The 19,644-nt window shown below is 41.2% G+C and overlaps 1 protein-coding gene across 1 annotated transcript; it reads left to right on the top strand.

Annotated features, from left to right (window-relative positions):
• Positions 1–18: 18 nt before the first annotated feature.
• Positions 19–18,586, top strand: Pex19 (peroxisomal biogenesis factor 19). The gene is made up of 8 exons (XM_003466567.5): positions 19–136; positions 1,529–1,638; positions 2,069–2,234; positions 2,611–2,696; positions 2,906–3,067; positions 4,909–5,085; positions 5,326–5,370; positions 5,524–18,586. The coding sequence occupies exons 1-8, from the start codon at positions 67–69 to the stop codon at positions 5,605–5,607; spliced, it is 900 nt and encodes a 299-aa protein (XP_003466615.1). The 5' UTR covers positions 19–66; the 3' UTR covers positions 5,608–18,586.
• Positions 18,587–19,644: the final 1,058 nt, after the last annotated feature.

Below are 19,644 nucleotides of genomic sequence, written 5' to 3'. Positions count from 1 at the left end.
GCTAGGGGGCGGGGCACTCGGCTGCGCCAGGAGTCCCGCCTGCTACGGCAAGTCGGAGGCAGTAAAATGGCTACCTCTGAGGGAGACTCTAGTGTCGCGGCCGAAGCGGACCGGGAATTGGAGGAGCTTTTGGAAAGTAAGAGTCCGTGACGGGAAAAACCCGAAGTGGGCGGATATGAGGACCCATTCCGGGGCTTAAGTGAACCTGAGGATATTGAGGCTGAGCGGGAGTGTCTCTTCAATGGTTGGCAGGGGCGAAGGTCTGTCTGTGACTCCATAGAAAATCTTTTGGTCACCCTGTCCCTCCTCCGCGGCAGAAGCTAGGGAACTCACCTTAGACTCCTCAGCCGTTCTGACAGTTAATCTTTCCGCGGGAGGGGAGGAATGGTAACCGTATGACGGTGTTTCATGATTCCCTTCCAAACTCCTCTTGCTTTAAATTAGTAAATTCTCGAAGTCTAATTCCCCACAAGGCTAGTATCAGTATTTGGTTCTCGGTGGGGCAGCGAAGCGAATGTTCATGGATTGCTTATATGAACTCCTACGCCCTGAGGGATCGTTTAATGCCTCCTCCTGTCTTTCTTAGCGCAAAAGACACTTCCCTCAGTCTTTTGTCTTTTATGAGACCCTTGTAGTTGTTTTGTCATGTCAATAGCAAAAGTAGACTCCTTTTCCATTGTTTTGAGAAACTGAGGATGAAGAGATTTCAGGGGAATTCAGATTACCTCCTGAAAGCCAGTGGATGTTCTTTTATTTCTTAGCCTTGGTCGTCCACTCTTCGGTTGGTTTCCTGCCCAGAGTGGGACCAGTGCCCTTTGAGTAGGCCTGACAAGCAGAATGTTTGTGACAACACAGGCTTTTCAGGATAGAGGTCAATTTTTTTTTTTAATTTTAATCTCTTGCTCAATCACATGCTTGAGGGCCAGTAGGAAAGTGAGCAGAAACAGTGAGGAGTGCCAAGTGACTGAATTGGCACAGGGTTATCTGCAGAAATGAGGCCTTAGAGAGCTCTAAGACTTTGATAAAGGAGAATTACTTTGTAGGACAGTACAAGAGGGTGTAATATTATTGCCATGGAGTGTAGTATGGAGCCCTTTAGTTTGTGCTAGTTCCAGAATTAATGGAAAGCTGGATGAGACATCTTGTGCTTTTTGGTGGCCAAAGATTAATCCCTTTAAGAGTCTATCAGGAGTTCAGGGAGATAAGATCTCTGGTCCTGTTAGATACTTGTATGAGTTTTCTGGAGAATTATTGTAGTGTGTAGATAGATGGCAATCTCTCTCCAGTATCTTTTTCAGTCCTCTCCTTCCAACTCCTGTATGGAGACTTGTTTCACCTTAAGAGGGATTTCTTTTTGATCATAAAATTTAGGTAATCTTAAGGGAGGTGGGAGGCTTATGGATCACTGAGTTAGGGAGGGAGAGACTTCAAAACTTTGAAAGGCCGTTCTGATGTTTTGCCTAGAAACTACCCAGCTTTGCATCCTCATCTGTTCCCAACACACACACCATGTCTCTTGTCTCTGAAGGTGCCCTTGATGATTTCGATAAAGCCAAACCCTCTCCAGCACCCCCTCCTACCATCACGGCCTCCGATGCTTCAGGGCCCCAGAAGAGATCTCCAGGAGACACTGCCAAAGTATAAATACCACCTCTTAAGGGAGAGGGAGGGGATGGGCATATAGTTCTGAGTAGAGGTGGTGCAAGGACCCTATGGGCCAGAAGGGAGGTTGGCAGGGTGCCTTGGCCTCATATTGTTGAGTGTTCTTACAGGTCTCAGTCCTTATTTTTTAAAGACTTGAGGTTGAGTAGAGGGATCTCAAAGAAGATCCTAGAAAAAAGAGCAGGTTTAAAGGGTTGGATTGATAATGCCAGCTCATACCCTTGCCTCAATGGGCAAATGTCTTTGTTGCCATCCAGTTGGGGAGAGGTAAATGGATTGAGCCAATAGAGATGGATAGGAGGGATGTGCTACGTATCTCAGAACTTATAACTGAGGAGGCTTCTGTCAGAAGCCAGGAACGGTATGGTGCCATAAATGTTGCATTTTGCCCATGACTGCTGTGCAGGATGCCTTGTTCGCCTCCCAAGAGAAGTTTTTCCAGGAACTATTCGACAGTGAGCTGGCTTCCCAAGCTACTGCAGAGTTTGAGAAGGCAATGAAGGAGTTGGCTGAAGAAGAGCCCCACCTGGTGGAGCAGTTCCAGAAGCTCTCAGAGGCTGCTGGTAGAGTGGGTGAGGACACTCCAGTCAAAGGAAAATATCAGACACCAGGATTCTCAGTAAAGCAATTATGATGTCACAGACATGGGGTGAGGGGAAGCAAAGAGAGAAGAAACTATGGGAACCTTGTTAAATGAAAAGAGTTAAGTTTGGAAGTAATGGAAAAATTGTCTAAAACCATTTTAAAGGACAAAGTTATTGTGGGTGTAATTGTTAAGAATAAATCAACATACAGTCCATGTGGATTTATGAAATCATTATGAAAGTCACAATAGAATAATCAAAGATTTGAAGTGATAGTGATTTACTAGTTGTTTCATTTCCCAGCTGATGGCTGTGTAAGCAGACTGTTAAAGTACTAAGTGATCCTAGTTTTCATCTCCTCTAGGCAGTGATGCAACCTCCCAGCAAGAATTCACTACTTGCTTAAAAGAGACATTAAGTGGACTAGCCAAAAATGCCACGGATCTTCAGGTAAGGGAGAAGGGATCAGAAAACATAAGTAGCCCACTCTTGGACACTTCACAAGCAGTCTCAAAAGACAGGTGCTCTTGGATATCTTCCTTAGTCCCTGCCTCATCATTTTGTTATAGGCATGTTTAGATACTTCTTTTATACCTGAAAGTGTTGTAAGTTTCCCAAGATGGTAGTGCACCTGTTTACCTTTCCCCTGTCCTGTGTAGAACTCAGGCATGTCAGATGAGGAACTGAACAAGGCCATGGAAGGTCTGGGCGTGGATGAAGGAGATGGAGAAGGGAACATTTTTCCCATCATGCAGAGTATCATGCAGAACCTACTGTCCAAGGATGTACTGTACCCATCACTGAAAGAGATCACAGAAAAGGTTTGTGGATTTCCATTTCTGTTTCTCGTTATGTCTCTCATAATTGTGTGGGCTACTTTACTCAGAACTTGTAGAGAGTAATACTTGGGTGTGTAAAAAGATTGGGACTGAAGGGGGTTTGCGTTTCTGAAAAAGTAAAGCTACTACCCCAAGAATGCTGAGGTAGAAGAGGAAATCCTTTATCACTACTTTTCTGTAAACTGGTTCAAGATTTGTATTGTCTGGTCAAACTTTTGTATTTCTGGTTTCATTGATTTCTCCAATAAGAATTCACTGAGGATGTATTGGGGCATTATGTTATGTACAGTGTAAGAGTAGTTTAAATGATAGTCTGTACTATCAAAGAATTTAAAGTTTTACTGGAGAGGTAAAACAGAGGAATAGAAGAATCTTAATGATACAAGCAACATTGGTTAATAATGAATGGAGTAGACCAGAAGTCATCAGACCAAGATTTGTATAGCTTCGGTTCAACTCTCAAGCTAAGAATAGCTTTTACCAAAAGCCGGGCAAGGTGGCTCACTCCTGTAATCCCAGCACTTGGGAGGCTGAGGCAGGAGGATCACTGCAAGTTCGAGACCAGCCTAGGCTACAAAAGTAAGCTCAAGGCCAGCCTGAACTGCACAGCGAAACCCTGTTTCAAAAGGACAAAAAAAAAAAAAAAAAAAAGCTTTTACCTTTTTCCCCTAGTACTAAGGATCAGACCAAGGACCTTTGTACTAAACTATATCCTGCTTCCATCTGTTTATTTATGTATGTATATATGTATTTATTTATATTTATATTCATATTTATATTTGTAAAGAGAATAAAACCAAACTATAAAACAATAAGGGGCCAGGGATTTAGCTCAGCGGTATAAGCACTTACCTGGCAAGCACAAGGTCATGAGTTCAATCCCTGGTACCAGAAAAGAAAAATCCAGAATAAAGCCAGTCAAAACAAAGCAATGAAAGTAATACAGGATTTCAAAATAAGGTAATAGGAAATCAACAATGGTAATACTTTTTTTTATCTTCATAATAGCTGCTCTTACCATCAGACATAGTAAAATCAAAAGAAAGCAATATAGGATTTCAAAATAAGATATTTGGAAATCAACAATGGCTACATAATACCTTTCGTTATCTTCAAAATAGTTGCCTATACCATCAGACATAATGAAATGAAAACAAAACAAAACAATACAGGACTTCAAAACAAAATAATAGGAAATTAACAATAGCTATCACCTTCCCTTTTTTGACATTTCCTCCCCTTTCACTTTCACAATATCTATTATACATTTTGGATCCCACTAACTCCTTCAGATTTTTATACTAGGGAGACAACATGATGTTTACCCATGTGAGTCTGACTGGTTCCTTTTATTTTGAGACTGAGTCTCACTAAATCACTGAGTTGCCCAGGCAAGATACAACTTTGCAGCCTTCCAGCCTCCACCGCCTAGAACACTGGGATAACAGGCATTTACCACTATGGCTGGCTGGTGTGTACATTTTTAAAGGCTTATTAAACCAATGATAACACAGAAGAATATGTAACAAAGGCCACAAATAGCCCTCAAAGCCTAAAGTTAAACAAAATAAAGGGTCTCAACACACTGGAATAAAAAGAAGTCTAAAATACTTATTAACCTGGTGCTTTACAAAAATAGTCTGCCAGTATGTAGTAACCATCAATGAAAATAGAGGCAGATGATTTACTTTTAGTGATGGACTTGATTATTTAGCTTTTCATTCTCCCATGTCCCCCTTCCTGTCACTTTTTAAGATTTGTTCCTATTTCCTTCAGTGCCACTGTTCACTTAATTCTTACTAACCTATTTTCTCTTCCTTTAGTATCCAGAATGGTTACAAAGTCACCGAGAGTCTCTACCTCCAGAGCAATTTGAGAAATATCAGGAGCAGCACAACGTCATGGGGAAAATATGTGAACAGTTTGAAGCAGAGACACCCACAGATAGTGAGGCTGCTCAAAAGGCTCGTTTTGAGATGGTGCTAGATCTTATGCAGCAGGTGAGGCTTCCTTTTGCTATCTGCCCATTGACTATCCACTTGAGTGTTAAGTGGAGGAGGTTATCTAGGAAGGATGCTATACTGTTAAACCATTTGGATGAAGGGGAGAACACAAGAGATGCTGTGTTACATGGTCAGAAGCATTCAGAGATCACTAATCAGACTTTTTTTCCTGGCCCCCTTGCTGTTTTCTGAGATTTGTGTGTTTATTTTTCTACCTTATGTTCTTTTTTTTTCCAGCTACAGGATTTGGGTCATCCTCCAAAAGAACTGGCTGGGGAGATGGTGAGTATGCTCCTAGATTTTTTTTTTTTTTTTTTTTTTTTTGCTCCTAGATTTTAATCTGAGCCCCTAGTTTCCAAAATTCTATAATCTCCAGTGATTCCACATAAGGTAATGATTAATGCTGTTATCTGAGTCCCTTCATCTCTCCTCCAGCCTCCTGGCCTCAACTTTGACCTGGATGCCCTCAATCTGTCGGGCCCACCGGGTGCCAGTGGTGAACAGTGTCTGATCATGTGAATCACACAACACGTTTTCCTCCCTGAGTCCCAGCCATGGGAAACATCTGGAGTCTGCAGAACCATTGGGAACTGAGGCAGGAAAATCGCCTGCAGGAGTGGTCTGCCTACTGTCCTCTGTCGTCCCATTCAAGACCGTGCCATACCAGCTGAGGCTTTTCCTATGTCTTTCTAGGAATAGGATCTGTTCTGCAGGCCATTTGTATGAACCCTCTTCCTTGTGGTTTCTGCTACTCGCAAAAGCCCAGCTTCCTGCCAGGTGAAAGAAGGCATCCCCTTTGGGGCATGTACCTTTTTCCCTTTCCCAAAATAATGTTATATATAGCCACACTGATGTACTTTTAAATTCCAGGGTCTTTGTGCCTTGTTTCTATTCCCATTCTTGGATTTGGGGAAGAGGGACAGAGTCCTGGGACTCTTATTTGTACTTTCCTTTGGCAGGCATTTGGGAATGGAAAGAAACTTAGCCTGGGCTGGGCTGTGTGTCTGACACCATGCCCTCTTGCCTTCACACAGACCATCAGAATTCTCTGAAAGGAAAGAGCTTTTGCATCTAATCACAGTAGAGTTGGAATAGAAACCCTGGGGGTTTTCTTCCCTCTAGGTGCTAAGCCCTCTCTCAACTCCTTGTTCCAACTTGAGAACTCAAGTGGCTAGCCTGGTTCTTTCTATGATGTCATGATCTGTGGGAACCAAGCCCCTGACCTTCCTTTGCCCCCTGTCTGTCCTCTTATCTCTTCTCCTTTTTATTTATTCTGACTCTTCTGAGTCCAAGCAGTGACAAAGAAGGGACCATTCTGTTTTCCCTCATCTAGTCCATCCACCACTCACAGCTCCCTGCCTCCCTGGCAAACATAATTGAGGTGTCAGATCTGGCAAATGAATAGCTATTCGGCTCCTAATGAGTCTTGGCCTGAGACGTCTGATTCCCTTAGAATCCCTGGTTCAGGAGGGTGCTTGGGAAAAAGGGAGGAGAACAGCCAAGGGTCCCTTTTCCTGCAGACCCTATGGGGCAGTGTCTAATAAATAGGAGTGAGGAGTATTGGCCAGTTTCTCATCTAGGTCTTTTCCTAATCTTCTTCAGCTTCTGTAAGATTTGTTCTAACATTGCTGAGCTCCTCCACCACCTTTATTCTTCAGCTCAGTGTACACTTCATTTGACAAAGGAGACTGGGTGGCTATCTTTCCTCATTTTTTCCTGGGTAGTTTAATCTGTAAAGCCCTTTAACTGACATTGTGTTTTAACTTCTTACATTATTATTAATAACATACTTTTTAACATGTTTTCTAAGTTATCTTTGAGCTGACCTTCCCTTTCTGAGTTTATCTATGGACCTTGGCTGTCATGTGGTGGATACTCTAGTCAGCCCAGCTGGCTGTCTGATTTACTCGGAAAATAACTCTTGCCAGAACAAATTGACATTCATCATCTGAGTCACTGTGAGCTCCTGACATGTCACTTTACTCTGGGTTAGAACTTTTTACCCCTTAAAGATCTCATGCTCCATAGCATTGGAAAGGAAGGAAATGTTCTTGAGTCCACAGGCTGTTGGGGAAAGTTCAGCTATTGTAACTTAGCAGAGTGTGGAAGAGCCTAAGACTGAATGTGAGACTCGTCTACTCTGTGAGTTGGAAAAGCACAAGCAAACTTGTGATGATGTTTATGGTGCCTGAAAGCCAAAATTCTCTTCCTAAAACTTCCAGCCAAAAAGTGACAAGAATAGGAGGGGGGAAGAACAAAAGGACCTTGTGCCTGTTTTGTTGTTCTTATGTCTGGTGGCCTGACCAGGCATCTCAAAGATGCCCTACTTATCTTTGTTTCCAAGACACTCATTTTTATTTTTACTTTGAACATGAGTAAATTGATCTCTGTTAATTCTCTATCCCCAACATGCTGTTTGTTTTAATGCAAAGGCCCTGGGGATTCATTCCTCAATACCATAAAAACAAGCAAAAAACTAATTCTTGAATTTTAAGACTTTAGAGGGATAGAGCTTGGTATCCTAGGGTAGGCCTGCTTAAACTCTGTGTTTTTTATTTAAAGACCTAGTCCTTTATGTATCAGTACATGTTCTTACTGCTCATGAGCAATCTGCACCTTACATGAAAGTGTGACAATACCCACACTGTCCAGATCCTGTTTAGCAGGTTGAGGCCATGGTCTCATATTTGGATATCACAGTGATGGTTTCTGAACACTTTGAATTCTTTAATTCCTCATATCATAAATTGGTAAAACAAACAACGAAATGTTCAAGGATGAGCACAAGTCTGCAAACCACCTGACTGATACTGCTTTGGGGCCCTGGTTACTCTCTCCATAGATCCTAGGCAAACTGACACATTTGTATACTTGTGGTTCTCTCATGTAAGGGCCAGTCTTAGTGAGTTTGTTCTGCAGCAAGAATATGTCACCAAGAATATTTCTAACAACTTTTTATTATTGTTTTGATCTTACTATGTAGTTCAGGCTGGCCTTGAACTCACTGTGTAGTCCAGGCTAGCAATCCTGGTTCAGCCTTCTAAATGTAGGATTACAAACATGTACTGCCAACCCAACTTCTAGTACTTTTCTAGCCTGTCTTTTCTGAAGTTTAAAAAATAACTATTGCCAGGCGTGGTAGCTCATACCTGTAATCCCAGCAGTCGGGAGCTGAGGCCACAGGATCATTGTGAGTTTGAGACCAGCCTACACTACAAAGTGAGCTCAAGGCCAAACTGCATAGAGAGACCCTGCCTCAAAAAGACAGAAAAACCCACAAAACTATTACAAGTTGGGCATGATAATGCACACCTGAAATACTAGTACTCTGGGAAGCTGAGGCAGGAAGATCATAAATTCAAGCCCAACCTGGGCAATTTAGTGACAAATGGACTAGGGTTTAGCCCCATGTAAAGACCCTGGGTTCAATTCCTGGCATCAAAACAAATTTTTTTAAATGAAAGGCTTTGATTTAATGAAATTTTTATGCTGCTCTTCAGCTTTATAGGAATAATAAGTTTTTGGCTATATGAATGGCTTCATGAATTCATATGAAATTTAGATAATGGAGACATTTTCCTATGACCTTGGAATATGCTCTTATGGCTCTATGAGGCCTTTATAATATGCTACTTAGATGGCTTTAGGAAACTTGGGAAAAACAATGACCCACATTAAATGAAGTAGAGATGGCAAGACCATACAAAAAAGGCCACCTTCTGACCATATTACTCAGAAGGGTCTGAAGGTGTTCTTTGTTTTTGTTTTCAATAAAGGCAATAGGAAAGGCACCGATGAAGGGGTACCAGCAATCTTGAGTACTGTAGAAGTTGCCCTCCAGACTGAGTCTGGGGGCTGGGGATTTAGCTCAGTGGCATAAGTACCTGCCTTGCAAGTGCACAGTCATGAGTTCTATCCCCGGCACCAATTAAAAAAAAAATAGATTGAGTCTAATGGACGATTTTAAGAACTGGTTTTCATAGAAGCAATGAGATCTTAGCAAATGCCAGCGGGCAACACTTAACTAAGCAAGGCGTGGCAAGCTCAAAGTAGACATGGCTAACTGAACATGGGTAGTGCTAGGAGCAAAATAACTGGGCAGCCAGTAAGAGTTATAAATAAGAGACATCAAGAATTGTTGAATATGGGGCTAGGGATTTAGCTCAGCGGCATAAGCACCTGCCTTGCAAGCAGGCGGTCATGAGTTTGATCCCCGGTACCAATAAAAAGGAAAAAAAAAACAAAAAAAAATTTAAGAATTGTTGAATAGGGCTGGGGATTTAGCTCAGCAGCATAAGTGCCTGCCTTGCAAGCATACAGTTGTGAGTTCAATCCCTGGTACCAATTTAAAAAAAAAAATTATGGACTGAGGTCAGTAATTAATTGAAAACACACAGTTGTCTAGTTTCTAAGCTTATGATAATTCTTAGACTAGCACTTGAAAGAATGGCATTTATTTAGTTAACCACACACGAGGGAAAGAATACCCAGAATATTTGGGAAATGAGGATACAGAACCTGAATTGACACTAACACCAAAGTACCCTAAGCACCATAGCAGTGCTTGCCTGCCTAACATCCCAGCTTCATTCTATTTTAGGGAATTATGGAGTCAGGTAATAAATGGAATGCCAGCCTCAATCTGCCTTATAGGGATCTAAAACCTACTTTGTACTTATTTCTTTTTCCAAATCTTAGCTAAGAATGAACACATTTTTTTTACAGTTGGCAGAAAAGTTAAACTATTGCTCTCAAACTGCACTCCCACTTCTCCCAAAATAATAAAAAGTAATACTACATAGGGGGAAAAGGACAGATACTAGTTCTACCCTTAAAGACATGAAGGATGCAAGGGTGTTGGTCTCCATCATGTCCTCGTTCAGTTTCACTTGTCTAGCCTTTGCAAAAATTTTATGATTTATGGTGGATAACAGACTACAAACTTAAGTAGTAGTCCCAGTTGCAGTCCCGTGTCAGATGTGATTTTGTTTTGTTTTGAGATGGCCTTGATAGGCTGGCCTTGAACTCATGATCCTCATGCCTCTACTTTCTGCATCCTGGGATTACAGGCATGCACCACTGTTCTTGCTGTTAGGCATCAGTAGAACTGTGTACCCAAATGAAAGCTGTGTGACCAGTTGCACATACAACTGGCTCATTATTGTCAGACCATCCAAGTTTAGGTTGAGTGGATATCTCAGCAATCCATTATAAAACACAAATGGTACCTTCAGGAAGCGGCTCAAGCAAACGTAGTGGCTGAAGTAAGATTTTTTTTTTAACCTTGTTGAGACAGGGTCTCACTGCAGTTCAAGTTGGTTTTGAACTCACTTTGTATAGCCACGCTGGCCTTGAACTTGCAGTGATCCTCTTGCCTCAGCCTCCTGAGTGCTGGGGTTATAGGTCTGTGCTGCCATGCCTACCAAGTAAATCAGCTTGATTGAAGGGTCTCAAGCCACTACCACCCTCGTGTCATTTACCTTTGTCATGTTATTTTTTCTTAGATGATACCTATGACCACATGAGAGAATTATTTTAGCCATTTGATAAGAGAGAAAAAAATCTACCTATGCTTCATATTTGGGTTGGCTTGATATACAAGCCAGGTAGGGACTCCAGCATCGTAATAACCCCACTGAAAAGTGTCCCTGAAATAATGATGAGAAATCTGCTCAATATGTAGTGTTTCAGGTAATACACGTGGTCATCCCTTTTGGGAGAAAAAGTGACCTGAGATAAAGCATACAAAAAGGGCTTAGAGCAACATAAGAAAATAGGTAACAAGGTTTGCTGACAAGCACTTGGATAGATCTGTGAGAGGTAGTTAAGGTACTCACCAGCAAAGCACCACATGACCAAACGAACAGGATTATTTGTTCAGGACTACAGCAGCTAGCCCAGTGCTTGCAGTGTGCTTATCAACAGAATTACCATGGTGGCTAAGAAAGAAGCTCTTCGTTACCTTTTTATCATGCGCTTCACTCTCAAGGTTAACATAGCTACTGCTACCATAAACTGACAGATCGTCCAGTTTGTTAGCAACAGAGACCAACACTGAATCCTCAGTTTAGTACTACTCAAGGAAGACAACTTGCCACTTGGTGGGAGAATTGGTTATACTGACCTTTTTCCATTTTACAAAAGGTAAAAATGTATCCTGACTAGGACTGATGACATACTTTGCTTGTCCTACCTACAGGACCTTAGCTACTACTGCCATCCAAGGACTCAACTGGCATGGGGTCGCACATAAAAATGCCTTGGAACAGAAAACCCACTTAGTGGCAAATCACAGATAATGCCAGTGGGGAACATAATGGTGGTCATGTGAGCTGTGGGGTCCAGTGATCCTACAAAATTGTTTTCTGTTAGGAAGATGTTGGCCTGATAGAGCAATGAGATGGCTTTTTGCAGGGACAGTTTTTTGCTTTTTCAAGACAGTCTGGATATGTAGTTCAGGCTGGCTTCAAACTTGCTGTAGTTCTGCCTCAACCTCCCAAAGGCTGGAATTACAGGCAAGTGATACCACACCTGCTTTGCAGCTTTAAGTTTTATAGGTCTGCAGACCTGGTTCCTGGAGGGAGTATGCTTCCAACTGGCACAACATAAGAATCTTAGGAAACTTAGTATATATCCTGTCAAAGTGAGTACATTGGGAACTTAAAGATATGATTGCCATCTGATTACTTCAGGCCCCTAATGCCAGGAGACTTACTAGGCAAAGAAAGTAAGTTACCATAGTGTCTAGGATAACTGACTCCACATTATGAGGCAAGCCTGTTGCTACCTAATGGGAACAAAGAGATAAGGGATGCTTAATGTGGCCCTTGGGATATCTTGCCCCTGGTCGTACTCAATGTTAAGTGTATGAATAAATAAATAATTATGGCCTGATGAAGGGCATGGTCACCAAGGCTCAGAACTCTCGGGGTGAGAGTGTGGGTCAACCTACCAGTTAAGCTATCTAGAAGAGCAGAAGTGGAGATGAAAACCAGAATGGGTGGTACAGGTGATGATGAAGATTTACAGCTTCAGGACTGCCTGGGTGATGTTACGTTAATGTACAAAGCAAATTGATCTGAGCAGAGCTAAAAGTGCATTGTAGTCCACAGTACTGGAAGCCATGATACAGCCTGTTAACAGCATATCGCTATTCTCATGGCATAGTTGTCTCTCCTGAGAACTTGCCTGTGCCAGCAGAGGTTACTTTTGAGCATTTCTGGAAGGTATGTCCTCCCAAGGGCAGCACCACAGCCAATGATAAGGTGTCAACTTCTGCAAAGAAGTACATTGAGCTGGGCGTGGTGGCTCACGCCTGTAATCCCAGCACTGGGAGGCTGAGGCAGGAGGATCGTTGTGAGTTCGAGAACAGCCTAGGCTACAAAGTGAGCTCAAGGCCAGCCTGAACTACACAGGGAGATCCTGTCCCAAAAAGACAAAAAAAAAAAAAAAAAAAAAGTACATTGGATTCTAATAGAGATAGCATTATCAGTGATGGTATGCAATCAGTAATTGTGTAATCAGAACTTACTTTCTTCAAGGTGGGACAAATGTTCCTTGTCTGTTCCAGAGTTCCTAATGTAGGCTAAACCTATCACGTGAATCTCTATCTTTGCCTAACTTTCCTTTCCCTCTCCTGCCTTTTTTCCCTTGTCTCATTACAGGTTATTGATAAACCATTTGTATAAAATCCCTTTCTCAGGCTCTACGCCTAGGGAATGTAACCTAAGGCAGGTGAATAATGATGCCAACTAAGATAAAAGGAACAGTAGGAGTTTGATAGAAGGTAAAGGTGAGTTCTTCTGGAATATTAAAGAGCCATTGGCCAAGATAAAAGAGAACTTCCTCACTTTGCTCAAGTACATTATGCAAACATTGTAGCTTCTATCATACTTAATGGTGAGAAAATAGATTTTTTTTTCTCCTAAGGTCAGGAACAAGACAAGAGTATCCACTCTCACTACCTCTAGTCAGTGGTGTACTGAAAGTTCTAATTAAGACAGGCAAGACAAAAAGAAAAAATAAAGATGGCTTCTGTGCTTGCTCAAGCTGGTGGTGGTCTCTTGTCCAACCTGCACCAGACACATGTACAGGAGGAGGGACAGTGGACATGCTCAAGGCTGGCTACACATTCTGCCATTGGGGACCTACGGATTCTTCCCACACTAACCCTCCCGAACTGCTAATGTTCATAGATGGAAGTATTTTGTATATAAAAATTCCTAAGGAATCCATAATAAATGAGCTCAGCAAGGTTGCAAGATATACTTTCAGTATACAAAAGTCAGCTGTAGCTGAGCATTGTAGTGCAAGCCTGTGGTCCCAGCATTAGGATGCTGTGGCAGGGGATTGCAAATTCAAGACCAGCCTGAGCAATGTAGATACTGTTTGTAAATACATAGGTAAATGAATTAACAGAGCCAGGCATGGTTGCACACACCTGTAATCCCTACATGTGGGAGGCAGAGACAGGATGATATGAGTTCTAGGCTTGGGCTACGTAGTGAGACCCTGTCTCAAAAAATATAATAAATAAAATTAACAAATCAATTGTATTTCTATACATTGTAATGAACAATCTAAAGATGAATTCAAGAAAACAATTCCATTCATCAATAAAAGATAGAAATAAATTTAATAGAATGAAAAGTTTATATTCTGAAACCACAAAGCATTTTTCTTGTTCTTTTGGGGTTTTGTTTTTTTTTTTTTTTTTGGTACCGGGGATCAGACTCATGAACTTGCACTTGCCAGGCAGGTACTTACTGAGCTAAATCTCTGGCCCTCCACAAAGCATTTTTGAAGGACATTAAAGAAGATAAGTAAATGGGAAAACATCCACATTTGTGGATGAGAAGATTTAATCTTGTTAAGGTGGTAACACTAACAAATCTCCAGATTCAATGCAGTCTCTATCAGATTACCAAGAAACTTCTCTGTAGATAATAAGCTGGTTCCAAAATTCTATATATGATTGTGGTGCATGCCTGTAATCCCAGCATGTGGGAAAATGAGACAGGAGGATCACATCAAGTTCAAGACTATCCTGGATCAACAACAAAATTCATATGAAATTTCAGTGGACATGGCATAATCAAAACCATTCTGAAAAAAATACAACAACTTAGGGGCTGGGGATTTAGCTCAGCGGCATAAGCGCTTGCTTTGCAAGCAGACAGTCGTGAGTTTGATCCCTGGTACCGATAAAAAGGAAAAAGACACACAAAAAAAATGCAACAACTTCAAAATAAGACAGCTGGGCGTGGTGGCTCACTCCTGTAATCCCAGCACTCAGGAGGCTGAGGTAGGATCGTTGTGAGTTCGAGACCAGCCTGGGCCATCCTGAACTGCACAATGAGACCCTGTATCAAAAAGACAGCGTGGTTTGGCATGAGAACAGACATTGAAACCAGTGGCATGGGGGCTGGGGATTTAGCTCAGTGGCATAAGCGCCTGCCTTGGCCTGCCTTGCAAGCAGGCAGTCGTGAGTTCGATCCCTGGTACCGATAAAAACGAAAAAGACCAAAAAAAAAAAAAAAAAAAAACCAGTGGCATAGAGTGGAGTCTAGAAATAAACTTATTAATTTGTGGCCAACTGAGTTTTGACAAATATACCAAGATCATTCAGTGTACAGAGAATAAGTCTTTTTTTTTTTCATTTGCCTCTGAGTTAAGATGAGAATAGTGGTGCTAGAACAAGTAAATATTTTTGTGCAAAAGAACAGTTTGATACATTTACAAAAATGAACTCAGAATGGATCAAAGACCTATCTTAGAAGAAAACACAGAGTGTAAAATTTTCATAACCTTAGGTTTGGCAGAGGACTCTAAGATATGGTATCAAAAGCACAAGCAACAACAACAAAAATAAATTGGATCCTATTAAAAGTAAACAAGTTTGTGCTTCAGAGGACACCATCAGGAAAGTAAAAGCTGGCCTAGTGGCATACACCTGTAATCACAGCATTGAGAGGCTGAGCCAGGAGGAGCACTGCGAATTGAGGCTAGCCTGAACTACACAGTAAGAGCCTGTATCCACACTGCCCCGCCCCCCGAAAAAGGTTTAGTGCATAAACAGAATGTGATTCATCCATACAATAGAATATTGTTTGGACATAAGGGGACATTATGTTAAAGCATAAATGAACTTTAAAAGCTTGTAAGTGAAAGAAGCCAGTTGCAAAAGGCCACATACATGATTCCATTCATGTGAAAATTTAGAATGTAAAAATAAGCACAAAAAATGGAGATCTGGGCATTGTGCTGCATGCCAGTAAACCCAGCAATTGGGAGGCTAAGGCAGGAGGAGCACTGCAAATTTGGGGGCAGCACAGGTTACATACTGCGTACAAGACTAGTTTTTAACTACATAGCGAGACCTTATCTCAAAACTCAAAAAAAAATTTTTTTTTGAGACAGGGTTTCACTATGTAGCCCAAAATGACCTTGAACTCACAGTGATTCTCCTGCCTCAGCTTTCCAAATGGAATTACAGGCCTGTACCATATCACCCAGTTTTTTGTTTGTTTTTGTTATGAAAACTCTTGATGTCCAGTCAAAAGTCATGGTTTCTTAGGGCCTAGTGGCAGGATGGGAAGTTGGGGGTAGGTGATAGCTTATGAGAACTGGTTTTCTTTTTGAGGTAATGAAAATGTTATAAGATTGACTCTAGTAATGGTTGTACATATCTGTACATCCTGTGTGTTGCGATTGAGTTGTGCACTTTAAGTGAATAAATGCTATATGATACATAATAAAGCTGTTTTAAAAAAGTAAGTTCCATTAACTATCAGATCCTGAGTCTATAGTTTGAAAGAGAAGCCTAGGTTAGAAATAAAAACTTGGGGGCTGGGGATTTAGCTCAATGGCATAAGCGCCTGCCTTGCAAGCAGGCAGTCGTGAGTTCGATCCCTGGTACCGATAAAAACGAAAAAGACAAAAAAGAAATAAAAACTTGAGGATCATCATTATGTGAATGGTAGTTAAACTGGCAAATAGTTACAATCACTTTTGAGAGAACATGTAGAATGAAGGAGAGATACTAATGAAATAAGTGGTCAGAGAGCTATAAATGGAACTATGGAAGTATAGTGTTACAGAATGCAACGAAATTGAATCTCACAAGAGATAATTATCACAATGTCAAATTAAATAGGAAAAATCAAAGAGAAATTAGTGGTAATGGCAATTGGTTTGGTAGTAATAACCATGGTGTCCACAGAGTAATGGATACAGAAACCATACCATAAAGAAGGCTTTTTTTTTTTTTTTTTTTTTTTTTTTTGGCCTCAAACTCACAGTGATCCTCCTGCTTCATCCTCCAGAGTGCTGAGATTAGAAGCATTTGCCACTATGTCCAGCCTCTGGTCAGAGTCTTAACTTTCATGTTTCCAAATACAGTGATCAATTTTTTCAGTCTCTCTCTCTCTCTCTCTCTCTCTCTGTCTCTCTGTCTGTCTCTCTCTCCAGTCTCTCGAGCAGGAATGACAGTCTATAGTGCCTTTTTTTAAACTTGTTTTATAAGACCCCTTTTTCTTAGTCTACTTTCTCTTGTCTTTCTGAGATAGGCTCTTGCTATGCAGTTCAGACTGGCCTTGAGCTCATTTTGTAATCCAGGCTGGCCTTGAACTTGCAATGATCCTCTTGCCTCAGCCTCCTGAGTGCTGGTATTACAGATGTGCCATCATGCCTGGCTCCTCTTTCTTGACTACTTATTTTTAATAAATTTTGCTAGGTGTTCCTTATATCTGACCTTTACTAGTTGGAATGCCTCAGGACTAGACGTCTCAGTCTTTAGGAACTACTTTTCTTCCCTGGTAAGTGAGCTTTCCCTATCCCATGGCTATCTACTGATTCATAACTTTTTTTTTCTGGTACCAGTGATTGAACTCACTATCTTACTCTTGCCAGGCAGGCGCTTACACTGCTGAGCTAAATCCCTGGCCCTGATTCAAAACTTAATGAGTCCCCAATTTTTGTCTCTTCATCTTCCAGAGTGCTGAGATTAGAAGCATTTGCCACCATGTCCAGCCTCTGGTCAGAGTCTTAACTTTCATGTTTCCAAATACAGTGATCAATTTTTTCAGAGATCAATTTGTGAGTTCCAGATTCATAGTTATGGTTGTTGGTTTGTTTATTTATTTTTCGGGAGGAGTACCAGGAATCAAACTCCCAATTTTGGGCTTGCCAGACAGGCGCTTATGCCACTGAGCTATATGTGTGGCCCTAGTTGTCTATTTATTACTTCATTTGTATAGCTCTAATGGGATGTCTGAAATACAACTGAATGTCTCCTCTGCCCCCACCCAAAAAAACCCTATTCCCCATATATTCTGTCTCAGTACAAGGCCCTAATCTTTAACTTATACTTCACTTTCAGTCTCCTAGCAAGTCACTTCTATGCCACTTTCAACATTCTGAGTCTAGCCACTTACTGCCACCTCCATTGTAGTACTAATCTTGCAGGTCTGCAATAGCTTCCTAACTGGTCTTTGAGCTTCTGTTTTGCTTTCTGTGGTTAAAGAATCAACCACAGTAAACTTAAGTTTAAATAAAATCATGTAAGACATAATGAATGAATGAATGAATGAGATCTTGTTACTGTTACTCAAAATCCTCTATGGCCTCTCAGCCATTCATAGGATATAATAGTTTCTCTTTGATCTACTAGTCTGTCCTCCACTCTCCATACTAATTTCCTACCTGTTCTTTTGTCGCATTGGTTTCCTAGCTCAGTAAACACAAGTTTTATGGTCTTTACCCTGCTGTTCCCTCTGACTAGAATGTTCTTTCCCAAGTGTATATGGCTATACTCAAATGTTACTCAACTAAAGCCTCCCCTAAGCCCCTATAAAAAAAGTAACAAGCCTTTACTCTGTTTTCTTTTACAAAGTTATCTTTATAACTTTATATTACTTGTGTGTCTCCACTCTTGACTCCCAACTCCTGTATTAGTAAGTTCTATGAAAACAAGAATATTGGTTTGTTTTATTCACTGTTGTATCCCCAGCACCTAAAACAAAGCTTCTCATATAGTAAGAACTCTGTAATTCTGAGTGAATGAAAGAATGAATTAAGATAGTAGGATTGCCATTCCCTCTAGTCCTTTTCTAAGTGTTTAGGTTACAAATATGAAAAAGACATAATTCCTGCCCTCAAGAGCTTCTATTCTAGTAGTATAATTAGATTAAAATATTATAGCTAAAATTATGAAAAAGAGAGGTGCAAACTGCAGGTACACACCTGCAGTCCTAATTACTCAAGAGGCCAAGACAGAAGGATCGTTTGAGCCCAGGAGTGTTGAGAAGAAAGGCTGGAACACAGCAAGACCCTGTCTCTTTAGAAAAAAAACAGGTAGATGATAGGAAGTGGTTTCATTTTAGTTGAACTCGCTATGTAGCCCAGGCTGTAGATTCTCCTGCCTCAAGAGTTGTGTCTCTTTTTTTAAGTAATGTGATTTGGAGAGATCCAATTTAATAAAAATAGTTGAAGTAGTCAAGAGCTGTGTCTCTCTTTTTTTTAAGTAATGTGATTTGAATGGAGAGATTCACTTTAATAAAAATACAGGAGATGGACATTCCAAGTGAAAGGGATAAAACTTGGGGGCTGGAATACACTTTTGCAGTCTGAATAATAAGGCCAGTGAGGCTAAAGCACAGCTGAGTAGTGTGAGAGAAGATAAAATCAGAACTAAAACAAATATGAGATCCAGGTGTGGTGGTGCCTGTAATCCCAACACTTGGGAAGTTTAAACAAGTGGATTGTGCTGAGTTTGAGGCCAGCCAAAAGTACATAGGAGAGCCTATTAAAAAAAAAAAAAAAAACACCCAAACCCAAAACAGCTGGGGATTTAGCTCAGGGGCATAAGTGCCTGCATGGTAAGTGTGAGATTGTGAGTTCAATCCCATGTACAAAACAAATTACCCTGGGCATGGTGACACACACCTGTAAACCAATCACTCAGGAAGTTGAGGCAGGAGAATCCACAGCCTGGGCTACATAGCGAGTTCAAGACCAAGCTGACCTACAATAAGGAGACCCTGTCTCAAAAAAAAAAAAAAAAAAAAAGGCACCAGACCACGAGGGGTGTTTGGCCAAGGGGTCTTTTGATCTTCGTTGTGATTGGAGGTTTTGCTCAGGGGAACTATGCCCATAGATTTTTTAAAAAGTCCCCCTGGCTCTCCTGTGTTTAATTGAAGTAGGGTAGTAATGGAGGTAGAGGAACCAGCAGTCTATTGCAGCAAGTACTTAAGTAATACATGACTTTGAATAATTGGATAACGGTAGCCGGCTTGGCAAACTTAGGTCGTGAGTTCGATTTATGACACCAAAAAATAAAGACTGAAGTTGTGGTGCAGCGCCCCCTGAGTTCATTTTGCAGTCCCGCAAGAATAAGAAAAAGATGTTAAGTCTGCATCCTGGCGCGTTCCTGGAAATGTTTACCAGGCCACTCATCTTCGGACAGCCTCTTAAGTAGCTTAATAGCACCTCGGACTTTAGAGGCCCTCTTTGAAAAAGAATAAATGGAGGCTGTCAGTGTCAAGCGGGCTTCCAGAG

The sequence above is a fragment of the Cavia porcellus genome, unplaced genomic scaffold (assembly GCF_034190915.1).
Source record: "Cavia porcellus strain 051 isolate PalLab524CR breed Dunkin Hartley unplaced genomic scaffold, mCavPor4.1 scaffold_7, whole genome shotgun sequence".
NCBI classification, from domain to species: Eukaryota; Metazoa; Chordata; class Mammalia; order Rodentia; family Caviidae; genus Cavia; species Cavia porcellus.
This window is presented reverse-complemented; position numbering and strand designations above follow the sequence as displayed.

Excerpts from the sequence above, each read along its gene's own strand:
- Pex19 (XM_003466567.5), top strand. The coding sequence starts at position 67 with ATGGCTACCTCTGAGGGAGACTCTAGTGTCGCGGCCGAAGCGGACCGG. Across the intron at positions 2,697-2,905 it reads AAAATGCCACGGATCTTCAG|AACTCAGGCATGTCAGATGA; the intron begins GTAAGGGAGAAG and ends TGTCCTGTGTAG. Across the intron at positions 5,371-5,523 it reads AAGAACTGGCTGGGGAGATG|CCTCCTGGCCTCAACTTTGA; the intron begins GTGAGTATGCTC and ends TCTCTCCTCCAG.